At 51.2% G+C, this 24,354-nt stretch overlaps 8 protein-coding genes across 8 annotated transcripts; 3 read left to right on the forward strand and 5 right to left on the reverse strand.

The window, feature by feature from the left end:
- Positions 1-138: 138 nt before the first annotated feature.
- Positions 139-859, reverse strand: PFICI_11152 (uncharacterized protein; the record flags this gene model as incomplete). Its single annotated transcript, XM_007839733.1, has 2 exons — positions 139-661; positions 726-859. The coding sequence occupies 2 exons, from the start codon at positions 857-859 to the stop codon at positions 139-141; spliced, it is 657 nt and encodes a 218-aa protein (XP_007837924.1).
- A 1,089-nt stretch (positions 860-1,948) lies between these two features.
- Positions 1,949-3,324, forward strand: PFICI_11153 (uncharacterized protein; the record flags this gene model as incomplete). Its single annotated transcript, XM_007839734.1, has 3 exons — positions 1,949-2,352; positions 2,409-3,025; positions 3,089-3,324. The coding sequence occupies 3 exons, from the start codon at positions 1,949-1,951 to the stop codon at positions 3,322-3,324; spliced, it is 1,257 nt and encodes a 418-aa protein (XP_007837925.1).
- A 354-nt stretch (positions 3,325-3,678) lies between these two features.
- PFICI_11154 (uncharacterized protein) lies at positions 3,679-12,222 on the reverse strand (the record flags this gene model as incomplete). Its single annotated transcript, XM_007839735.1, has 2 exons — positions 3,679-12,015; positions 12,064-12,222. 2 exons carry the CDS (start codon positions 12,220-12,222, stop codon positions 3,679-3,681), a joined length of 8,496 nt encoding a protein of 2,831 aa, XP_007837926.1.
- A 2,550-nt stretch (positions 12,223-14,772) lies between these two features.
- Positions 14,773-15,776, forward strand: PFICI_11155 (uncharacterized protein; the record flags this gene model as incomplete). The annotated part of the gene is made up of 3 exons (XM_007839736.1): positions 14,773-14,990; positions 15,048-15,399; positions 15,459-15,776. 3 exons carry the CDS (start codon positions 14,773-14,775, stop codon positions 15,774-15,776), a joined length of 888 nt encoding a protein of 295 aa, XP_007837927.1.
- Positions 15,777-15,989: 213 nt separating this feature from the next.
- Positions 15,990-17,296, reverse strand: PFICI_11156 (uncharacterized protein; the record flags this gene model as incomplete). The annotated part of the gene is made up of 3 exons (XM_007839737.1): positions 15,990-16,310; positions 16,526-16,883; positions 17,205-17,296. The coding sequence occupies 3 exons, from the start codon at positions 17,294-17,296 to the stop codon at positions 15,990-15,992; spliced, it is 771 nt and encodes a 256-aa protein (XP_007837928.1).
- A 1,500-nt stretch (positions 17,297-18,796) lies between these two features.
- On the forward strand, positions 18,797-20,089 carry PFICI_11157 (uncharacterized protein; the record flags this gene model as incomplete). Its single annotated transcript, XM_007839738.1, has 1 exon — positions 18,797-20,089. One exon carries the CDS (start codon positions 18,797-18,799, stop codon positions 20,087-20,089), a length of 1,293 nt encoding a protein of 430 aa, XP_007837929.1.
- Positions 20,090-22,496: 2,407 nt separating this feature from the next.
- Positions 22,497-23,038, reverse strand: PFICI_11158 (uncharacterized protein; the record flags this gene model as incomplete). The annotated part of the gene is made up of 3 exons (XM_007839739.1): positions 22,497-22,722; positions 22,783-22,878; positions 22,929-23,038. 3 exons carry the CDS (start codon positions 23,036-23,038, stop codon positions 22,497-22,499), a joined length of 432 nt encoding a protein of 143 aa, XP_007837930.1.
- A 916-nt stretch (positions 23,039-23,954) lies between these two features.
- PFICI_11159 (uncharacterized protein) lies at positions 23,955-24,185 on the reverse strand (the record flags this gene model as incomplete). The annotated part of the gene is made up of 1 exon (XM_007839740.1): positions 23,955-24,185. The coding sequence occupies one exon, from the start codon at positions 24,183-24,185 to the stop codon at positions 23,955-23,957; it is 231 nt and encodes a 76-aa protein (XP_007837931.1).
- Positions 24,186-24,354: the final 169 nt, after the last annotated feature.

The raw sequence follows: 24,354 nt of genomic DNA on the forward strand, positions 1-24,354 counted from the left end.
ATCTCGCTTAATCTGAGGAAATGGATGCGAGATATGCTCAATGTCATTTCTTTTTTTCGCAGAATGATTTAATTACATATCTTTCGTATACTCATGACTAGGTCTAAAAGATAATATCAAGTATGCAGCTGTCCAAGTCTAAAACATTAAAGCGACTAGACCGAGAACACCAACAACACCAGCAGGTATTCTCTTGCGAATCGCACCACTGGTATCGGTCGAGCTAGAAGAGCTAGGCGAGCTCGAAGTTGTCGTACCCGTAGCCGACCCAGAAGACTCGGTAGTGGTCGCAGACGTCGTAGTCGATTCCACAGCAGTGGTGCTAGAAGTCGTTGTTGCAACAGTAATAGTCGTAGAAGGCGTGGAGGACGACCCGCTGCTACTGGCATCAATAGTAAAAGATGTGGCGCCCGTGTACGACTGATAGACATCAATGGTCAGGTCGCTGGCGACAATGTGGTGAGTACCGCTGACGCGATCCTTGTCGGAATACACCGTCAAGAGCAGTCCGCCGTCATCGGCGCGGTCGACCGTGACCTTGTACGTGCCGCACTGCGTCTCGGGGACCGCGGGCAGAGTGCCGTTGGCGCTTGTCCCGGGCACGTCGCAGCCCACGCCGAATTCAGGATTGTTGCTGGATACAATCTTGCCCAGTCCGTAACTGTATCGTGTCAACGGTCAGTTTCTACGTGGCGACTGGTTAGGGTGGGTCAGGAAGGACATACTCGCAGTAGTCCTGCTCTTTCATACACGACGCGGTGAAACCGCTTATCTCGAACTCTATATCGGTCGATTGGCGAGAATTGATGTTGGCTGCCAAGGCCAAGGGCAGCAGAATGGCGGCAATTGCAGACTTCATTGTTGGCGAGCTAAATTAGACGGGTGTACAGGGTATGCAACCTATGAACGAGCGAATGATTGGGGCTCAAGAAACGAGTGTTTTCCTTGGTAGATCTCACTTGCAGAAGAGATGAGACATCGCGAGCCGCTCGCCTATTTATTTCCTCAGGTTTCTTCCAGTCTAGCTTTTAGGCAGCATCAAATAAATATTGTTTGTACACGTGATTTTCCAGTCTCTGCGGCACAGGCGGAAACCGGCACCCATACGGACGATACATACATACCTAGGCGTTATTTGGCGAATTGACCAGTCCCAGTTTGGAGGTTTACAAGGGGCTTTCCCCCAGCCCTGCGTCCTTTAATATTCTAGATCAAAATTGGCAGCATTGAAAAGGAACAGAGCCAAGAAGGACGATTCCATGTCCAGCGGCCCGGTATTACTGGGGTTTAATAAGGTTAATTGCTAGCGTGCTATACGACCCTTGGCTAGTGGGTTGAGCTATTCAGGGGCCTGCTATCCAGTCCCTGTTCAGCGCGATGAGCTGGCGGTACGTAGATCGGGGATCATAATCCTGCAAATTTGGGAAAGGCGGAAAAGCAGGAATAAAGCTCAAACGGACGAGAAATCGTTGTGTAGGTAATATAAAGACAAATAAGCAAGTCATAATGCATTATACCAAATGTTGTTGAGTTCATGGTTATGTAATCGAGGTCGTATTTTTGCGGTTGCATCACCGCCCTTTCGACCACTATAGTCCCAATCATGCATGTGGTCCGCCTATTGTCATGACTAAGACCAAAATTGGCAGTGAGTCGACGCGCTCCATTTGATAGATCACATAATTCTGCCACGCAAACATTGTACACGTATGGATCATATCATTACTCTTTTTGAATCGGATATTCTAAATATTTCCAATCCATCCTCGGCTGTGTCTGTAAGGGGTTGTGCGGGGTTGACCTGGGCGAGAGGGGTTCGAATCGTTGGCAACTTGGGCCAGGCTAGCATTTATTCAGAGCTTCATATTACCATCATCCTTTTATATACAGCTTATAGAACAAGAAACATTAATTATTAAAGTAACTTAACAAACCCAAGTCAATCATCATGGTCAACCAACAAGCTCAAGAAGCTATTCAGAAGAACTTGGACGGCGTCACGGGCGACGCCGCCACAGGCATCCCCGGCCTTGTGTTCGTGGCCGTGGGCAAGGACGGCCAACAAATCGCCGCCGTGTCCTCGGGCAAAAAGGGCATTGCGCACGACGCGCCCATGGACCTGGACACGGTGTTTTGGCTCGCGAGCTGTACCAAGCTGCTCGCCGCCATTGCCTGTATGCAGGCCGTCGAAGAGGGCGCGGTCAAGCTCGACGATGCCGAGTTTGTCTATCAGCACTGTCCTGAGCTCCAAAAAGTCCAGGTGATTGGGGATGACGGAAAACTACACCCGAAGAAGACGGATATTACGCTTCGCATGCTTCTCAGTCATACTAGCGGCTTTGCGTATGAATTGTAAGAACCTCCTTCTCTTATAAGTGAAAGGACCAAATTATTCACAATCACACCAGCTTCAACACCAAACTCCGCGACTTTGGCCGCCCCATCGGCTACGACGTTTTCCACGGCGACGAGCGCGACATTCTGCGCATGCCACTGGTTCACGAGCCCGGCACAACGTGGGAATATGGCGTGGGCATCGACTGGGCAGGCCTGGTCCTCGAGCGCGCGACGGGCACCCGGCTCAACGACTGGATCCAGACGCGCATCATGCAGCCTCTCGGCCTGAGCGGCATCAACATGTTCCCCACCGACGACATGAAGCGCGACCTGGCGTACATGCACCAAAAGTGGCCCGGGAGCAGCAGCAGCCAGAGCTCCGCCGGCGCCGAGGAGAGGGACCACATGTACCGCGAGCCCCTCCTGGCCGAGACCGAGGCCGACAAGGCGCGGCTGTTGCACAGCGGCGGCGCGGGCGCCTTTGGGCGGCCCCGGGATTACGTGCAGGTCCTGGTCGCGCTGCTCAATGATGGCACGCACCCCAATGGTGCGCAGATTCTCAAGAGGGAAACGGTCGAGGACATGTGGAAGAATCAGGTTCCCGACCTGCCCAACTTTGCCCGGCAGGGCATACCCGCGGCCAAGAGCGAACAGACGAACCCGATTCCCGAGCTCTATCCTCAAGAAGGTAATGTGAAAAGTCTCCAGAAATGGAAAATAAAAAGTCTTGTGATTGACATGTTTTTTCCAGGCAATCCGCCTCAAGGTCATGGCATCAGCTTCATGCTCACAATGGAGCCCGGCATGACGGGACGCGGAAAAGACACGGCCTGGTGGGCAGGCATTGCCAACCTGTTCTGGTGGTGCGACCGCGAAAAGGGCGTCGCAGGTATGATTGCCAGTCAAGTCATGCCATTTGCTGATGGAAATGTCCTTGGGCAGTGGATTGTAAATGAGGGCGAGGTCTATAAGCACTACAAGTCATGAACTTGAAATGCTTCAATGGGGTGCCCGGCGGACATTTTTTCTATAATGAATAGAGGGGTAAAACGCGCCAGAGCGGTCGATTTAATAGTTGAGGCACCCCTAATCCGGGTGCAGGCCACTGAAGGAGGTTGTGGGTAATGCGGGGAGAATTTTCACTTGCCGCTTGTTTGTGCGCGCTTCAATCAACTTGCTTTTTAAACTTCATGCACCAGTAACGTAAAGGGAATTGATTTTGTTTTTTGAACTTGATTATGAAATTATCCTTTTCTAGATGTGGTATAAATGAAAACAATCGCTAAATGATTCTACATGACGCCCAGAAATTTTATATGCCAATTTTCTTGTTGTAACAGTTTATAGTGTGTCGCCCAATTCGACCACTGACAAATTCGACTTTCCAGGCTTTTCTTTAGTAAACAGTTCTTTCATACTGAGATTGTATGTACTGGAAGAGGCAGATAGCCAACCACCACGTCTGGTATCTTCCGATGTGAGGGAGATCCAGGATTCGGGGGTAATACGAGATACAGGTCTAGACCAGCTGGCGTAAGGAGACTTGGCCTCCTTGGTGAACCAGAGGTCAGCCGAGCGAATGGAAGGTGTGGCAGCGCCACCGGGGTTGGTGCGGGCGCGGTGAGCCGGGCTGCGCAGCTTGCCGATCCAAAGCATCTGTTCGTGCTCGCGGAGGTAACGGTCCGAGGAGAAGTTGTTGAACACGTTCTGGCGACCCAGCATACCGAGGGCACGACGCGACTCGCGCTTGGCGTACATGCGCTCCGAGACCTTCTTGACGGATTCGGGCGAGGGCACGGGGTACTCGAGGACGGGCACCTCATCACCTGGGGCATCGTCGGCGTGCTCGGCCCAGCGACCGAGCAGCGCCAGAATGTTGACCTGAGCACGAGCCAAGGACTCGGAGTCGTTGGGTGGTACGACCTCACTGAAACGGTTGCCAGTGGCACGATCAGTGACGACACAGTATGATGCACCGACATCGGTACAGACGACGGGCACACCAGTCAAGGCAGCTTCACCCATGGCAAGCGGAAGACCCTCGGAGATGGAAGAGTTCAGGAACAGCCAGGCATCCTGAAGGACGACGGACGGGCTACCAAGACCCTTGAGGATGACGTGGTCCTGCAAGTTCTTGGCGGCGATGAGCTCCTGACATTCTGTAGCAATGGTGGCAGCACGTTCCTGGTCACCGTAAATGTGTAGTCGGTAGTCTCTGAAGCCCCACTTGTTCACAATGAGATCCGTGGCCATGATGGCGTTCTTGATATCCTTGGCGTACTGGACGTGCGACAACATGACCACAGTAGGCTGGTCAGTCTTGATCTCCTTGGTGGGTTCGAACTTTTCCATGTTGCAGATACCGTTGACGACAGGGTCAATCTTGCGCTTAAAGGTGCGGCGATGCTCAATGGCACCCTCGGCGGTACCGAGTTCCTCCTCCCAGCCGGGGTTGAAGTAGTCACAGCAAGGGAGAACGACATCGGCGTGGTGCTCGAGAAGAACACAGCTGAGATGGGTAAGCTGGATGAGGGAGCTGTTGACAAAGGGAGCATCGAAAGACACGGCGGAACTCATAAAGGTGGTGAACTCTCTGAAGCTGATACAGTGATCCCAAATGTGCAGAGAAACGTTTCTCTTTTGCTTGCACACGATACCGTAGGTAGCACCCGTAAAGTGGTGAGAGGCTTGGAAAACGTCGGGAATGTGCTCAGGGACAGGCAGGGAAATGATGAAGAGGTAACGGCACCACAGGTTCAGAGCATCGTCGAGCTGCTTGATAGTAGGCATCTCAAACTCCCACCAGCTGGAAATGTTGAGAGCATCGGTGACATCCTCGCTCAACCACAGCTCGCGCCACTTTTCCTTGACAACGGGGTGACTCCAGACATCGTTCCAGTTGCGCGAGGTCTCAAAGTAGGTGTTGAGGTTGAGGAGAGCGGTAGTAGCCTCCTCGACGTGCTCGCGAGTAAGGTTGATTGTGCGGGAACATTTGACCAAGCTAGAGAGGATCGGCAGGAAGTTTCTAATGATGTCGTCCGTGTGCGTGTCGAATGAACGCTGCACGACAGCCGTGTCAAGACTGCTTTCCAAAACACCGTGAATGGGGTTGAGAAAGTCCAAACCCCACAGGGGCAAGATGGTCAGAGACTGGACGTTGCGTTCAATCTGGAATCGAGGTACACCATAATCGTGAGCGGATTCAGCCAGGACGTGCCACTTGATGGTCTTGAGATCGTTGACCATATCTCTGCGGCACGCGGAAACACCACCAGGGTCGTTGGGCCAGGTAGAGGTATCCATGCAGAGAACGTGAAGATCATATTCGCCGTCAATGAGCTGAGAAGACAAGTGCCGGGTGTTGATGCGGGACTCTCCACCTTGACCAAAGGAGTACAAATCGCTCATCTTGAAGGCAATGTGAACCCAGGAACTGATCTGAGGGTCGACGTCGACTCTGGCCATGATGGTATCGGCCTGCTCATCAATGTAGGTCTTGGCAGCCTCGAGACGTCCAAAGTCACGACGTCTCCAGTAGGGGCGCATGATGCGATCAGCACGCAGGAGCTTCTCGTCGAGCCAACGGGCACTGATAGCATCAACCTCGCGACCATCCTTCCAGGCCTTCCAGAGTTGGGTACGGGCAACAGCAGTAGGGATAGGGTAGCGCTTGACATTGAGACCGAGCATTCGCGAGACGGGGTTGGTCTTGATCGAGGAGAAGGAGATCAGGGGGTTCTCACTCAGGAAGCTGCAGTTCTCGGGCTTCTTGAGGACGTGGAACCAATCCTCCTCAATCATGGCAGGAGTGTCAATGGGCTTACCATTGAGAGTGACGGAGACCTCGGGATGGAACTTGTGCTCAAAATCCCAGGACGCGTGGTATGTATCCTCGCCTTGGATAAAGGTTGCCTCGGTCACGACAGAGAAGGGAATCCACTGGTCCAACTTCTTCTGGGGGTTGCGAGGAGGCATACTCCAGAGGACCTTGATGGTGATGTGGGGAAATGTATACTCGGCCCAGAGGAGCTCATCCTCGTGCTTGGCATTCTTGCGGTACCAGAACTTCCAGTTAACACGATTCTCGCCTCTCATGGCAGAACCACTTGCAATGTAGCCACGGTGATCGTACTGAACAATTTCACCGTCCAAGTCTCCTCGGATGCATTCACGTTGGAGAGGAAGCTTGGAGGAAGGAGTGTCGTAGTCGTATCGGTAGACGTTTGCGACTTGACCCTTCTTGTAAATTTCTCTTTCCTGCAGCACAAGCTTGTTGTTGTACGTGTTGACAGCCTTGAGATTCTTCGACTCGGTTGGTTCAGAATCGTGCTTGCCAGCGTACTGTGCGACACGGAGCGTGCCATCAGCTTGAGTGCTCCAGAACCAACTTGACGGACCAGAGAAAGTCTCAGTGACGATACGGTTCTTCTCGAGAACAGTTGTCATGCCTCGCATCAGCTGCTCAAGCTTGGAAACATGCTCGTGGCGGTGGAAGAGGACAGGTGGCACAATAATGGTCTGAAGGATTCGGCAGTAAGACCAGATGGTGTTGAGGAAAACCATAATGGGCCAGCGCACAACAGGGTGGGCATCGCGGAGAACAAAGTCCAATTCTCTTTGGTACTCGATATCGGCGGTGAGGGAAATGATCAAGAACTTGATGCAGAGGTTGAGGCCGCGGAAGAAGGTGGAAACGACCTTCTTGGGGTAGGCAAAGACAGACTTCTTCTCGGGCACAACAGGCGCTCCAAACAGCTTCTTGGCATCACTGGGAGTAATGTACTCGGACTCTTCCCTGTCAAATCCTCGGCTCTCGACAGCCTTGGCATATGCCAAAACGCTCTTGGTGAGAGCAGCACCGAGATCGCATCTAGCAATGTGAGAGTCAATGTCCCGAGGGTCCTGAGAGTTGATCTTGGTAGCAATCCAGTTCTCGACTTCATTGGTGAAAGTACCAACGCTGCCGCAGCAGCGCTTCAGCAAGAAGCTTCGGACAGACTCGGGAAGTGTCTCCCACTCCCGTTCGCAATCAATGCCCAACAGGACGTAGCGGAGAAGGGTGGTCTCACCGGCAGCCAGGACACGAGCGCGTTCCAAGGGGCACACCTCAAGCTGGCGCTTGACACCCTCTGGAATCGAGAGTTCATGGCTGCTAGAGTGATCGGTCACCAGGAGCTCAGTAAGAGTTGCCTCGCCACGCGTCATGCCAAGTTGGAGCTCCGAGAAAGAGTTGACCACTGCCTCGGCAATGACTCTCCAGTGGCGCTGCACATTCAGGGTCCATTCATCGTTGACTCGGTCAGGACCAAGGATGACAATGATGTGAATGACATCTCCGGCCTTGCGGCTGATTGATCGCACCTTGGGGTCTCCAGCTGCCATGTGGCGGGACGAGACAAGCTCAATGACCACATCTCCAGCCAGCCAGCTCTGAGCAACGCATGCGAGGTATCTCTGAGCAGATTGGAAGGAGGCCTTGAGGACTGGAGGGGTTCTTGATCTCTCCTGAAGACTGAGCAACTCGAGAATACGCTTGCCAGGGTGCTTGGCAGGATCCAGGGTGTATCGGTCTTCAGGGTCCAGAGAGGTGAAGGACTGGAAGAGTTGCTTCAGTGTCGTCTGAGACAGATCGGGCTGGGGCTCGAGGCTGCTTGCAGAGTAGGTGATTACCAGAGAGGAAGTGTCATCAGTCTTGAGCGACCTGTACTTGGTCTTCCAGTCAATAAAGGTAGGCATTCCAATGTTGGAGATCCAGAGAGAGTAGATGCAGGCGGCCCAGGTAGCGACAGCGAGAGAAGCGACACCGCTGTATGCCCACTCTGGCAGCTTAAGGTGGAGAGCGATACCAATGGGCAGACCAATGATGGAAGCAAAGGCAAGGGGCTTGGCACCATCCATGCCGCAGAAGATCTTGTTGTACTGATACCACAGCAAACCGGAGTATGCTCCGATATAAGCCATAAACATGATGGCATCGTCCTTGGAAGACTGAAAGACCCACATGAGACAGGCAAAGAGGGAAGCGCCCCACAGGTGAAGGAAGAAGAACTTGCAAAGCGAACGCCAGTAAAGTCTGCGTCTGGCAAGGATGTCGTCCAAGTTGGCCTGCTTGAGCGACTCGAGAGAGGTAATAGGCTTGTTGATCTTCTCGTTGGCGGCAGTCCAGAGAGGCTGCGACACGGTATCGAGGGCGACAGCGCCAAAGAGGTAGTAGCAGAGACCAAAGCCAACTCCCAGGCGGAAGACTTCGCTGCTGGCAGCCGACAGACCAACCAAATTGCCTCCAGTCACAAGAGCTGCCCACTTGTCCAAAAGTGCAACAACAAAGTAGAGCAGACCGGACCAGATATCCTTTCCAGTCGATCTCCAGTGGAGGAAAGCACTGTGAAGTTTGAGACCCTTTTGCATGTTTGTCATGTTCTCCATACCAGCCTTGAGCGTCAAGTTCCAGGTAGTACTGTAGGGGAGAGGCATCCATGATCGCTTGTGTCTGCAGTACCAGCGCATCAAGAACATGGTCGAGTTGTAACCATCGGCCAGCTTCTTGATGAGAGGGTCCTTGGTGGACTTTGTAAAGAACCACTTGTTGACCTCCTTCAGGACTACACCGTGAATGGCAGTACGAGCCATTGGCATGACCTGGTTGTCGCCAAGGCCGTCAAGCTTGTGTGCCTCCGAGCCGAGATGCTCTCGGTACCAGCTAATGACTTCGGAGTCCTTGACGAAAGGAATCTTGAGGTACCAGGAGCTCCACTGAGAGATGACTTCTCTGGCTCTCCAGAGAAGGATCAACAAGAAGCCGCTGAGAACAGGCAGGTAGACTGTAATGTCGTTGTCGACCGCCATACTGACAATGGGGGAGATGAACAAGATGGGAATGCATGTAATAATGGTTGTTCGTCCCGACAAGAACTCGGAGCCTGGCATCTGGTAGATGGACAGAGCGTTCAAGGCCAACATGTACAGGGAAAGCATGATGAAGTAGAACAGGAAGATGAGTGCCGCGGTGGTGGTCTGAGACGAGATGACAATGATGAAACCAATGATGGCACCCAGAATGCAGACGGCGACACCAGCAGCGAAGCGGGTCAGGATGAACAAGTTCATGGCGGGGAAGCCATTGGCGTAGAAGTAGTAGCTACCACCAGAGCAGATCCATTGACCAAACGCACCGCTGAGCAGGAGAGCAAACATGAGCGCTCTGGTCGCCATTGTCTTCTCTTCCGAAGTCATAAAGGTCGTCAGATACAGTCCACGACCAATGGTAGTCAGGAGCAAAACGTCGATGAGAGCAGGCACAGCAAAGATACCGAAAAAGGTGACGCGGTATGTAAAGGAGACCTTTTCCTCGCCACCCTCGGGGTCGATATCAGCTTGCATGGCAGCGTATGCAGTGGGAAGCTCAGTGAAGACATCGTCTCGCCTGGGGGGTTGGTACTTGGAGTAGTAGGATCGGTACCGTTCGGCAATGATCTTTCCGATAGCTCTAGGCGTCATGTCAAAGAAGGAGTCGCAGCGCGATCCAAGAGCAAAGTTCTCGGCGAAACAGGCAGCCTGGTCAGATGCGTGGTTGGGGTAGACGTTTCGATCCATAACCTCGAGATAGACCTCGTCCAGGGCCAGCTTGCGAAAGGCGGAGAAGACGGCAAGCGCTAGAATATCGGCTCCAGCGTCGATTACATCAGCGTGGAATAGGCGCTGCATGACATTGCTCAGACGCGAGTAGATATCGCTTTCAACTTCGATGAGAACAGAGTACAGGCGGGTATCAACATCCTGAAACAGGCGAATCGCTTCAGCAGTGTCAGGAACGTGGCATCCCTTCTCAGCGAGCCAGTTGACACGAGAGGTAACCATGTCCTCAATCGAGACATCGCCGTTCAGATAAGCAACAGAGTTGAGAGCACGCTGCTGGGCGAGCATGGGAGTATCCAATAGCTGGTACTCCATGCAGTCGCAAATTGAGGCAAAGAACTTGGACTTGGCCTTGTCGGATTGCATACGCATGAGCAGCTGGACAGTCTCGGCAGGAGAGAGCTGCTGGAGATCAGATATGATGCGTTCGGGCAGTTTCCAGGTAGGAGATAGTTTGCCATTTCGGTCAGCCATGGACTGCTCAGCCATGAAGCACTCGATCCGCGAGCATTGGCGGCTGGACAGGAAGGTGTGGAGAATTGTGGCAGCGCGGTCCTTGGCCTTGTTGGAAAGATACAGGACAACGCGGTCTGACTCTGGTTCTACGTCGTACAGACCCCAGTGTTGCGTACCGGCGTCAGTCTGGAAGCCAGAGTGAAGACCGGAAAAGACCTGAATGCGTGGGTTCTCGGGCTGGGCAATGGATGCGCTCAACAACTCAATCAACGCGGTGACAGCCTGCGAGGCAGTGGGGGAGAGGCGTTCGCTTCCGTGGAGACCTTGAATTTCTGCGAGGGCCATTTCCAACTCGGAGCCCTCAACCTTTGCAAGGAGATCCAACTCCTTGAGCTTGGCCTGGCCACGACGAAGCTCATCAAAGTCGGCAAAGTTGGCCTCGTGGCCCAATTGGAAGCAACCAAGGCCGGTTCCAGCCTCGTCCTTGAAAACTGCCAGACGAGCAGTCTTCACGTCAAGTACCGATGCCGGCGCATTACGTCGGGAAACTGTACTCTCGAGACTTGCAGGCCTCAGCTTGTTCGGGGCTGACAGTTGTAATCTTGCAGAAATATCTGGGATGAAATCACGGAGGCTTTCGTAGAGCTCTTCGTGATTTTGAGAAGTGTGGGCAATGGTATCATTGACTCGCCATGTGTCGTGAGCCTTCATGTTTTCCTCGTTCTTCAGCCACATCAAGGCGCCGAGAGGCTTTGCCTCGAGAGAGCGAGCTGCCGCGATGTCGGCGTTGAACATTGAGTCATTGTGGCCAACCCAGCAGAGTGCACTGTTGAAAACACACCAATTGTAAGTTCTCGTGGCAACAGCGTACTGAATCTCGGCCTCGTCCTCAACAGTCTCCCACATGATGAGGAGGAGTCCATGGGCGGCGCGCTGAGCCGCGACCGCACGCATGCAAGTTCTCATTTCGTTCATCTGGAAAAAGTTCTGTCGGTCGCCATCGGGTCGCATGGTTCCGTTTCGGTAAATGACACCACGGATAAAGTTCATATCAGTCGCGGTAGCCTCCTCCTCGGAGAGATACTCGGGGTAAGAAAGCTCAAGCCAGAGCTCCGAGTTCAATGTGCTGACGAATCGAGCCAACTCGGAAACGACAGCGGGGTGGAAGTGCTTGCGGAAGTTTGCCAGAAGAATTCCGGTAAAAGGACCGGTAGCGGCATTTCGCAAGGTCTGGATGACCGTCTCCAGATTTCGGATAACGGTCTCGCTGCTAATACTCGCATCTGTTGCGACAACAGCCGATACGTCCACGCGAGCCAAAATCTCCTTGGCAGTTGAAGGGTATGACGACAAAGTGTCAACAACACCAGGTTGCGATGGGTCTACAACGAGAACCTGCCATTTTGACAAGATCTTCTGTTGTGCTAGCGTAGGCGGCGAGGTGAATCCGCCCAAAAATACACCAAATGTCTTGAGTTCCTCCTCTTCAGCGGACTTTGCCAAAGAAGCTGATTTTGTGGGATAGTCCTTTCGCATCCGCTGAAGGTATCGAGCAACCGGTCGAGAAACTGCGGTCATCCGCCCGCCCTGAATTCATTAGTGACACTCGCGTAATAGAGTGATAATTCAACTTACGGATGGCCGCCTCATGAAATACCGGATAACATTGAAAATAATATAACCAGATCCGAGGACAAAGGTGGCAAGAAGGAAGGCGGCAATGAGCTGATCCCACCAGGAATCAGTCATATCATGCCAGCCAACCGCCGACAGACCCAGGAAGCTGAGCCCCATCTTGCTGGCTCTTGTCTTGCTGGCTTGACAAGTCGCAGATGGATTGCAATGATTAAGCGAACGTGTTCATCTGGGGAACCTTTTTTCAAAATGTGTAAAAAGTTGGGGGGGATGAGCTGGGTATAGATGTAACAGCGTTTCGCCGGGAGCTATGTGGTGTGATAAGAGGTCTCCAATAAACAGAGTATTAGAAATCCACTACTTGTTCACGCCACACAAGACAGACGGATGGATCGTAGTGGGAACCACTTTATCAATGCCTATGGCAAGACGACAATGTATCTTGGGCGGCCTGATATGTAGCAGCTTTCTGGCTCTAGGCGGGACTAGAGCCTCGTATCATCACGTCTAGGCCGCAGGTAACAAAAAATTTGGGAACGAGACCAGCTTCAGCTCTGTTCTCGCAAGTTGAAGCTAGATTAGATCGGGTGCTGGTGCGAGCTCTCGATATAGAAGCAGACCTGAGGCTGGCTGGACCCTGCAAGGGTTTTTACGGTATTACCACCGCAGTGGTAGCCAAACAAAGTTGTCATAATACGACATGATCGACCGGGGGAGGGCTGCGCGGACGGTCCGTTCGCCCATACTGTCCAGATGCCTTGGCCGATGGGCCCTCATCGCATGTCATAGCATCGAGACTCACTTTGTGCACTGCATTAGCTGGCGCCCCTCTGACGGATCGTTTTAATTCCTAGGTTAGCTCGTATCGTGGGCCTTTCGTGGCGAGCTCCGGTGGGTGAGCTGAAGCTTCGTATTAACTAATGACACTAGCCTCCGGCTCTATCGTCGATGGTGTCGCGACTCAACTCTGTCTACCCCTGACGTTTGTTGTCTCCAGTCTGTTCTAGCCGCACTGCCGTTACTGGCAAGTGCCTGGCGTGCTGTCTGGCCGTCAGCCCGGGCCTCGAGAGTGCGTGAGCGTGTGCCGCGCTGATGTGCTGACACGAAAAAGAAGAAAGGGTGCGCATAGACGTTGGACCCAATAAAAATGGGCATTTACAATCCGATATCGTATAGTAGTTTCAGCGAGGTCCGAAAACTAGACTATATCCAGACTTGGTCAAACGCCACCAGGGTTCGGACCCGACCTCAGCCCGGATTAAACAGGCCCGTACGGTACGGATCTGTCAGGCCCTGCCTGTCGGATTAAAAATGCTACTCACTTATCGGAATCAGGAAAAAACACGGCCAAATTTCCATTGGCCGCCCACCGTGCAACCCATGCCATGATGCGGCGCAATGACCAGGACCCTGGAATTTGGAAGATGAGCAGCAAGCATTGGCATGCAGCCTGGTAGGTATGCATCTCATCCGGCCGGCTCAATCCAGAGCTGCCAAGCTGGTTGCTTCGGAAGGAAGCGAAACTCTGAAGTTTCTTTTCGTCTTCTTTGGCCATTCATTGAGCTTCCAGAGGCTGCACAGTCGCATTCTGTTTGGATTAGTGTTTGCACCAACCGTCACCTTGCCGTGTTGTCCTTCCCCTCAAAGCTCTTTTGCGGGGGTGGGAAGCAGCAAGTTTAAGCATGAAGAAAAAAATCTGGAAAAAAGAGAGAGTGGAAAGGGCGGAGCAGGGGGTGAGGTGATGGCGCATGCACAAAAAAGAATGAATGACGCGGAATCGTGTCATGGAGCTCAAGCGGTGCCTGAGCCAATCCTTGGGTGCATCGATCCAGTCCATTGGTTTTGCGCTAGATCGGCCTATTCAACCAGTCATAACGGCTCCTTCCACATGGATTTGCAGGGATCCCCACTACGATATCTTTGCTAAACCCACCCCACGACTCGTCTTGATCAGAGCTTGGGAAAAATCTCCGCTGGCTGGGGATGAGGTGTGTGAGAGAAGAAGAAAATTTTAAAGAAAGAAAAAAGAGAGTTTGACCAGAAGTGGCCTCCCACCTTTCCTCTTTTTCAGCCTTTGGGAGGGTCCCAGGAGTAAAAGCCAAGCAGGCGAGGCAGGCAGCTCAAGTCAGCTCTTCGGCCGTTCCTGGCTGCGGCTTTGATGGGTATCCATATCTTTTTATGCCTAGCATTTGCTAGCACATGAGCAATGCAAGAGAATCGGGCTTGGCGGTGAAAAAAGGAGCTTCCCAAGCAATAAAAGAGGCAAGAGTCAAGAGTCAAGATCACGGGGGCTGCCCTGACTTGTCAGTTTTTGATCATTTTTTGGGGCACCCTGTCATGTTGGCGTTCATGGTGATACGGCGGTTAATCTGAGGGACCCAAAAGGCTGAAAAAGGGATCCAATAGGCGCGCGCGTTGCCTCGTTGGCTCAACGCCCACTGACAAGTTGTCATATACTGCTTGCGTACTCAAGGGACACGCGCCCCTCTCTACTGCATCTTCACCTTGCCTTTTCTTACTCGGGATCACGACGCCTGACCCCTTACTGACTTCGTCGTCGCCCACTGCCGCCCACTGCCGCCCACTGCCGCCCGCAGTTCAACCAATTAAGGCCCCTTGTGATCGAAAATCTCTGGCGGTTTGAATCGTGCCAACACTCCATTGATGATCAACGAGCGTTTCAGAAGAGTCAAGTAAGATTCATTCAAGATGAATTTGCAGGATAAGTTGCCAAAAGCATGGCGTCGCAAGAGATGGTTCTGGGGTTTATTAGGAGCCATTCTGCTCGTTGTGATTATTGTCATTGTTGTTCCAATCGCAGTGATCTTTTCAAGAAAAAACCACAAGACAACTTACGGCGCCATGCTCATCGTACCTCTTTACATCTATCCCACGGATGCCTCTACGTGGCAGCCGCTCTACAATGCGTAAGACTCTGATCTTATAACTTATAGACAAGAAATTTCACTAACATGGCCTTGAAGGGTTGAATCGAGGTCTTCGCTCAACTTTACCGTTGTTGTAAACCCTGCCAGCGGCCCGGGAACCGACTTGGTTCCGGATGAACAATACTATTCCGCCATCCAGAAGCTCAACTCGTACAGCAATGTTCAGACTGTGGGATATGTACGAACTGGGTACGCCACAAGAGACATTGACACTGTCATTGAAGAGGTCAAGACCTATGCCGGCTGGTCTTCAAACTCCACCTCCATTGCCATGAACGGTATCTTCTTTGACGAGTCTCCTCACGAGTATTCTGAAGATGCCGTCGAGTACATGAAGAACATTAGCTCCGAAGTCAAGGGCGCCGACGGTCTTTTCGGGGATAAGACGGTATGTACTCTCGGATATCAATAATCTTTTGTACCTCGGATGCTAATAACATACATTAGGTCATCCGAAACCCAGGCACTGTACCAGACTCCAGATACGCCGACGACAATGTCGACATCATCGTTGTATTCGAGGACAACTATGATGCATGGCAAAGCCGGAGTGCCGATGTCGAGGCCGCGCCTGATGACAGGAGCGAGAAGAGCATCATGATCAACTCGGTTCCGGAAATGAGCGATGATGACATGAAGACTTTTGTAAACGATGTTGCCAGTCTTGGAGAACACTTGTTCATCACGAGCAACGACGCAAACTTTTACGAGTCTTGGGCTTCGGATTGGAGCAACTTTGTCGATGCCACACAGTCGACGAATTAGTCAACTGGAGGAAACTGCTGGGAACTGTTGGGACGTCTGGGACGATCTGATTTACCTCATCTATTTTTCTATCATACCCATTATATTTCTCTTCTAGAAGGCATTGCATGCCAAAATACAGTTCCAATTTCATAAAATCAAAAACCAAGCCAGAAAATCATTGCTTCCATCTATAGTGCCATTGTAATTTGAAAACTCCGCTCCATCCGAGACTCATTTCTCAGATTGGTCAACCGCCGAGATAAAGTCTTGCCAGCTTGGGCCAAAGCTCTCATAAAAGTCATCCACCAAGTCAGTAGCAAAGACATACTGACCTCGCTTGCATAATTCGTGCACAGCATCCCGTATCTTCTCGCGCGGAATACCGGAGATCTGGTAGATGGACCGAGCACGATCAAGAGGAAGCTCGGCCAATCTCTTCTGCACACCTTCGCCAATGTATAACTGGTGAGGCTCCTCAGAGATGCATACGAGGTCGGGATTACCAAACGAGCTAAGGTCGCCCTCAGGAGGTGTGCCTGGATTGTGGACGACCTAGTAAGCCATGGTCGGACAATTAGCTTTTCGACTATTTTTGGCTGACTGCAGAAGCGAGCTGGGTTACGTGACGCGGAAATAAGTGACGAAATGGGCGTGCATAATATTGAACAAGATAGCAAGAAACGTTCATGCAGAGGAAAGGGGTGGCAAAAAAAGCAGCAGTAGTGTAGAGTGTGAACCAAAAGTAAAGGTGGGAAGCTAGCACATACCGTTCGATCTCCCATCAGACCATTCACGTGCTTGATGTATAGGCGAAGGGCATCAAGGTATTCAGATCGCTCCTTGGAGACGTGATTGGGTGTCTCGTCGACGTAGATACCTTGCACATGAAGACCTGGGATGTTGTGGCCAACCTCCCAGTCAGCAAACTGCCGGATCTCTGCCATGCTCTCGCGCAGAGGCTTCCGGCAGTAGTCGATGCGAACGTAACCGACGGTGCGGACGTTGGCAAAGGCATTCAGGCGCGGCACCTCGCGCACATAGTCGTGACCGGGAAGCGGCAGGTCGCCAGGCCCACTATTGGGATTGACTACGACGAGGAAGTTGGTATCAGGGTGAGCTGCGATACTGTTTGTTCCGTGCGGACACTTGCAAGTCAGCCCATGTGGGTCTCGTCGACTATGGTTTCAGTCGTGTGGTTTTTTTCTTCTTTCGACCCAAGCAGAGGCCCTCGGCCCTTCACTTCAGCTCGGAGAGACGCGGAGATGGTAGGGGAGCAAGCAGAGAGCAGATGTCAGACCGTGTGAAAAACAAGACCGGAAAAAAAAAACTTGGAGCTTGCAAGACAGATCATGAACAGATCTGCTCATCAACAGCTCTAGGTTCCGGTCGACTCATCCTCCGGGGTGAAGATCTTGACAAACAGGGCAAGGAATGGAAGTTACGCACGCATCATAGAGAGGTTGCCAAGTGGTATTCGTCAGCGGATAATAGTACAAGGGCATCACCACCCAGGCCTTGCTTGAATTGGTCGTGGACATGATGGATTTTCTTGGGGATCTGGACTTTGTCTGAAGCTTCTTGGGTGGGTTTTCTCTGGCGAGTATTCACGGAGTGTCCCTTTGGGTGGATTACTTCTAGCCAGCAGCAGGTAAAAGACTCCAAACAGAAACGGGCGATAAATTGCTTGCTTCAGCTGTGCGCTTTGAAGCTCCGGAACTCATTTCCTCTTGGGATATTTAAGCAGTGTACAGTTTTGCTGCTAGCAGGAAAAAACGCAGCAATCCAGAAGCACCTAGTGCTAGTTGGCCCCCGCGGCGCCGAGTGCTGATTTCCACCGAGTGGGCGCCTAGCCCGTCCGCTGGCGAGCAGCTGGGCTGGAGGACTGGAACCTGGGCGGGGCACTGGGGCAATGGGGCTTCAGCAGGCTCCAGCGGGCTCCAGGCGTCTGGTCTGGCGCTTCAGTCAGTGTCCACGACATGGTGCAAGGCTCGAGCTTTGTTTCCTTTCTTGTTCCCTTTTTTCTTCCCTTCCCTCTTTTTAACCTCTAGCTGTACCCCCTTTTTTAAGTGTAGCGCCCCCCATACCCGCCGCATACCAGCCCATCCATACGCCCCCCCACGGAGACGCTTAGAATAGTAGCTTCTTACGAGGGCTCCACTATCTCAACCTCTATACGAGCCTCCAATTGTTTGGTGGTGCAAATCGGGTGCCTCGAGAGAGAATGGCACAACGTTGCAACCCTCGAGCTTTCTCATTCGTTCGCCTCGCATTTTTTTTACATTTTCGATTATACGCGGTTTCAACCAAGTTTTTGAACACGATTGATATTATAGCGTTTCTTAATGTTTGGAACTTATTCCAAGCGTCAGACGGCCTCCCTCTCCCGCACAACCTGGCGATAGCCTCTCTAAACTCACACACTCGTTCTCTCCCTCTCCCTCTCTCCCACTCATCTCCCGCACTTGGTGCTATTATTTCCTTCTATTTCTGAACTCCACAACGTGCACTCGGCATTGGGCTTTAGACGGCTCCAAAAAGGCAAAGCTGGTAGTCGAGACCGTCGTACTAAGTCCCGAGCCTATGAGTTCCAACCTAGCTGACATTTGGCTCCGGTTCATTTTTCGATAGATTCGGCCTTGTACATGTCGTGGGCTCTATCTCGAACCTGCTAAGCTTTTTTTTTTCTTCCTTCCCCCTTCCCGCTACTCTGTCTTCCTTTCCTGAAACGTAAATGATGAAATCTCCACGACCAACAGACGGTCATTAAGCTTGAGAGAGGGTCACTGCGCATAGGCTGGCTCGATCTAAGGTGTCATTGCTCTGACTCCCTGGGCTGGTCTGGATTTCTGAAGAAGTTTTTTTATCTTGCTTTCAGCTGGCTTCTGTCTCGGTCAAACTTTCACAAGTTTCAGAAGCACATCTATCCACATAATAAGTAATTCAAGACAAAAGAAGCTCCCTCTCCCTCGATCGAGTCTCTTGTCAAAATCGATGCCACTATTGTATATCCGTTTACGCCAAAAAACTCCACAGTTGAGATGAGTTCAATTCCTTCGTCCTCGGAGTCTTCGCCGAAGCTTCGGTCTCACTCACCAGTCCATTTCCCCTCTACGCCTGCCACAGAGGTAGAGCTCGATCACTTTCATGGCGGCTTCGATGATGTTGTGTTCCGAGCAAGAGCAAATCAGTATGTCCTGGTCACTGGTGGACTAGGTTTCATTGGCAGCCATACATCCGTAGAGATTCTCAAGGAGGGTTATAATGTCATCATCATCGACGATCTCAGCAACAGCCGACAGGATGCCCTCCAGGGCATCAACACCATAGCACAACGCCACTTCAAACACTTGCCCAACCGCAAGTGTCCCAAGGTTGAACTTCACTCCATTAATTACCGCGATGACGCGGCCATGAGGGATATCCTCGACGCACACTCATACAAGAGCCCCTCTGGTGTGATCCAGCGGTCCAACATTGTTGGTGTCATTCACTTTGCAGCATACAAGGCTGTCGAGGAGAGCATTCGCTTCCCCCTCAAGTACTATCGCAACAACATCAATGGTCTCGTCGACTTCACAACCTTGCTGGAGGAGTACTCCATCAAGACATTCATCTTCTCTTCCTCGGCCGCCATCTACGGCTCCTTGGCCGAGGCTGGTGTACCTCTACGTGAGGAGAACTGTGTTCAGCAGTGCGAGCAGGGCCGCGAGGAACCTGGCTATGAGAACCTACCACAGGCGGGCTGCATTGACATCACCAACCCCTATGGTCGCTCCAAGTTCTTTGGCGAGGCCGTCCTGTCGGACCTTGTCCGGTCCGACCCTTCATGGAACATTGTCGTCCTGAGGTACTTCAACCCCGTCGGCTGCGATGCCTCGGGCCTGCTCGCCGAGGACCCTCGGGGCCCGCCCTCGAACCTCCTGCCCGTCGTGACCCAGGTCATGACTGGCAAGCGCGACGTCATCAAGATCTTTGGCGGCGACTGGAACACGGCCGACGGCACTGCCATTCGCGACTTTATCCACGTCTCGGACCTGGCCCGCGGCCACACCGCCGCCCTGTCCGCGTGCCGTCACGGTGCCATTCTGGACGGATACCGTACCTACAACCTCGGCGCCGGCCAGGGCAACACTGTCCTCGAGGTGGTCCACGCCATGGAGGCCGCCTCTGGCCGCTCCATTCCCTATGAGATTGTTGACCGACGCGCCGGCGACGTCGAGTACAGCGTCGCGGCCGTCAGCCGTGCCTACAAGGAGCTGGGCTGGGAGACCAAGGAAACCCTGGATACAGCCTGCCGCGATATTTGCAATCGTTTGAACATTGGTCCGTGAGACACCAAAAAAGATACATGGGAATTAATAATTTTTGGACCGAGGTCATTCACTATAGGGAAAACTTTAGACGTTAGGCGCACAAGGGGGGCAACATAGGTATGATCTGTTTTACTGTATCTGTCGACAAAAGGTGGCGTTGGGGAGTACGTCTGAGGTGTGCTCGACGACACAAATTGAATAAGCGAGCATATAATTTAGCATAAATCAAACCATTCCTTTCATTCGAGTCCACAAAATTTCTCTCTTGATTCCCCGGCATTTGCTCTACAACATGATTCCTGAGGTAACCAATACTCATCATGGTGGTTGTTCCAAGCACCGAGCTCATGCGCTGCAAACTAGCCTCACGTAGTACAGACGCCATCCAATCACGCCTTCTTGAGAAGTATATACCAAAGTCGGCCAAAAGCCGCTCCTAGTGGCTACACTACTCCAACATGAACTTGCAGCAGAGGTCATATGTCGATCAACTCGGAACGACATCATGATGGAATGTTGAATCTCTCTTAATCAGCGTCACGCGGCGGGTTGCTGGCGGGTGATGCAGGTAATAATATCGCGACAACTCACGGGGGCATCATCATATTACTCAACACTCGAGTTCGCCGAATTCTCTCTGAATAATGATGGCTCAAAGTTTGCTATAAATAGTGACACACCCTCCTTTTGGCCGAGTGGGTGTGAGATCTACAATTGTGGTTGATCACGAACAAAAAGACGCAAGTCCGTCGTGGTTGATCTTCTCAAAGAAGCTCATGCCCTGTTTCGCTGATCATGAACAAGGGAAAATAAAAGCTCAAGACCGTCTCGGTGATGATGCAGGTAAAGCTCCGACCCCATGTGATAATCAAGCGCGTTACAGGCACATGTCAAATTGAGTACGGTCCAGGTCATGTTAGAAAAACAAATAGATCATGGATATGAAATTGAATACAATCTGATATAATGTGGCGATATCTTCAAAAGCATGGAGTAAGTGACGAAGATATTACCTAGGTATAGTGCTGCTAAGACATGTGCAAGAAGCCAAAAAAAAAGGTATGAGCTCAGCCTAGTCTTGGCATCATTTCCACACATGTGCACTTCTTGGCGACCCTTCTGATTTTATTTTCACTTCCTATTTTCCCCTTTTTAGGGGTCCAGGATTTAAGCGTCATGTCTACTGTCTTGGTGGGCTGAGAGATGAGAGAGATTGAAACTATCACTGAAGCTATGCGAGTCGTTGGGCGGGTTGCGAGAAGCTACCGTTCCTTCTATGGCGCAATGTGGCGTCAGTTGTAATATCAGCTTGAGCGTTCCGAGCTGTGGTTGGTTTGAAGCACGGACCATGTACGCCATAGTGTGAAAAAAAAATAGGGTGCTGACTATTTTTTTTTCTCCTTTGCCATCTGGCCTGGATTCAATGATCTGCTCGACCATCTTGCGTAGCTCCTGGCACTAGAAAGATGGACACTCGGATCTTACCGTTAAAGCTTGGGCACCGCAGACCTACCGCAAGAGGTAGCCCGTACGAGCAAGTTGATCCTGCGGTGCGGCTAAAGGGATTTTTCCTTTCCACCACGTTGGATTCGTCTCGTGGCAAATACTCTTATTCTTCTTTGCCCTTCCCACTCGGCCGTGAATTTTATTCCCTGGGTTGTACCTGCTTGAATGGATTATAACCGTCAGTCTTCCCAGCCCCCTTGATATTTATGCCTCGAGCCGCTTCGAGACGTTACGCTATAGAAGAAACCTTCCTCGTTACACCATAGGACAGTGCGTAAAAGTGATACGCCCCAACTGATATCACATTTTTGATTTCCTCATCAACGGGACTAATGGGCATGTGAACTGAGCTACTGGGGCGACGAAATGTGAGCTGAACGTTGCCTCACCGCACTTGGTGCTAGTGTGTCCCCAGTCTCATTACGTACGCAGAGTGGATTGATACAGAGTGGAGGGAATGGATACCTTTCTTCAGGTGGAAACAGCCTTATCAACGTCTTCCTATTATCCTATCTCCCCGCATCGGCTCTTACATAAGCCACAGCAGTTCGGCTTCCAAAGATTAATTTCAAGAACCGCATAGTTGTGAGTCCTCGAAGAGGTAATATCAAAGCGTGAGGCTTTCTCCTGTCTTGAGTAGTGTCCCCGAAAAGGATATGAACAAAGGTCGGGTTGTGACCGTAGAGAAATTCAGGAAAGTGCGTGTAAAGATGAATAATGTTTTCATTGAAATCATCCGTAAATCTTTTTTATGATAGGCAAGACAAATTAAGCAAGAAAACACTGTCTCTACCTACTACTATTTCCTGTGTTCAGATCCGCACATTCGGTTTTGGTTTTGGCTTTCAAAAGTAAAAGAAAAAGGTCTTATACAGCATTTTGCGGTGAATTTTTCTGATCCTTCAATTTAATCGTTCCGTCAAAGGGCACGCCTTCTCGTCCGTTGAGCGCGGTCAAGCTGCAATCTAGCCCAGTGTGACAGCTGCTGATCCGTTGCCGAGTTCGTGGCGACATGGAATACCGATTGCACGTGGATTTGGAGACTCGCCGAGGCGTCCGGATGCTTTCGTTTAAAGACTTGGTCAACAAAGCGAGGGATAAAGGGAGCACAGGCTACAATGAAACCTGCCATCAACTCACCACAACTAGATGGGAAGTCAATGTTTCAGTCTGATGATATAATTTGAAAGCATGACGAGACTCACTTCCAGTTGCCCATTGGCATGGTGGCCCAAGTGGCATCTATAATGTGTACCAGCTTGATTCCATAGTAGAACCGAAAGGTGGCTGCAATCATGGCGCTATTGACATGTGAGTATCTTGAAAATAGTAGCGCTCTTGGATAACATACAAGATGCCAATGGCAAAGACCCAGCCAGCGAGGAGCTTTTTCTTGAGGGGAAGATGTAGGTTCCCCATACCAAACATGGGAATGATCAGAATAGACAGGTCAGAGGCCATGTTCAGGTCTGCAGCGACAGACTAACACTATACATGGTAAATTGCGTCAGCAAATGCCTCTTTGAGTGTATAAATGAGTTTGGATCATCTCCCTTCGACTCGTTAGATTATTCTGTCTTGTAGCAACATTCTGTTCTTTTGAGACCCCGAGAGCACGTGAAGTAACACTGGGAGTTTCTTGCGATCAAGTGCGAGATGCAGCGACTGTCCCCTTTGTGGAGATGTATCCTCTTCCGTAGGTCGCAGGCAAAGACAAACGTCAGGCCCACGGCGGCGTAGAGAAAGTTGGCCCATATCAACATGATGATGATCAGATGGAATTTGCTCTTGCGGTCATGTGCAAAAAATACCCTCTTGAGTTGATGAAGCACAACGTACTTTATCGAAAACATTGTAATGCAATAAAATATCAAGACCAAGTTCTCATACTGTTCATAACATTAGCATCAATATACTGGCATGTTCCCTCTAAAGAGCAACTCACCTTGGCTGCCCGTGGATACATGGCTATCGACACGTTCCACTGTTGAGACATTTATTAGTGTGTGGTGTTCAGGAGGAACATTTGTCACCAATAGTGGCATTGATGGTGAGTGCAGACTCATCGCTACATCAAACCCGAACACCACATCTGGTAAATAATTCTTCAACATCCACGTCATTCGTCTATTCTCTGTGTAGTCTCTTTCTCTTGACGTGACGTAGACATGTTTTGAAGTCGTGATGGGGCTGAAAAGGCTGACCTGATCCGTCCCATCTCCATACGCGGTCGCGAGCATCGACATGGAATTATGTACGGCAAAGGCCGCCTGCTTCACGTCACTTCACCGCACAGGTGTTTGGCATCTTAGTTTTTACGAAAACTCAACGTACGGCAACAAATAGCAGAATCCCTATACTGTGAGTCAACTGGCAATTATTTTTCAATCAAAGACAGCCTTTTGTCCATATAGTACATACAATCTTCAACATGTAACTGCTTCATCAGTATGCGCACATAAGTTCGCATAAAGACGAAAATAAATGCAACGCCAAGGGAAACTCCACCAACTACGAATCGAAGATGTCTGAGTGAAAAGGGGTCAACCAAGTTGTAGCTTTCACCCTCGGGCGCCTTCATGGCTGGAGTAGTCTGATCTGAACTCATTTTGGTGTAGTAAAGACAAATTGCACGACCAAGAATCTGGAATCTGGACAGGACAATGATAATGACTAGTGATAAGAAAGTCTTAAGACGAAACCAGTTAGAAATCAGACTCGAGGTAGTGCAGTTTGCCGTCGCAACCAGTGAGCGTAATCACGTAGCCGGAGTAGGT

This window comes from Pestalotiopsis fici (genome assembly GCF_000516985.1).
Source record: "Pestalotiopsis fici W106-1 unplaced genomic scaffold PFICI_Scf_8, whole genome shotgun sequence".
Taxonomy (NCBI): domain Eukaryota; kingdom Fungi; phylum Ascomycota; class Sordariomycetes; order Amphisphaeriales; family Sporocadaceae; genus Pestalotiopsis; species Pestalotiopsis fici.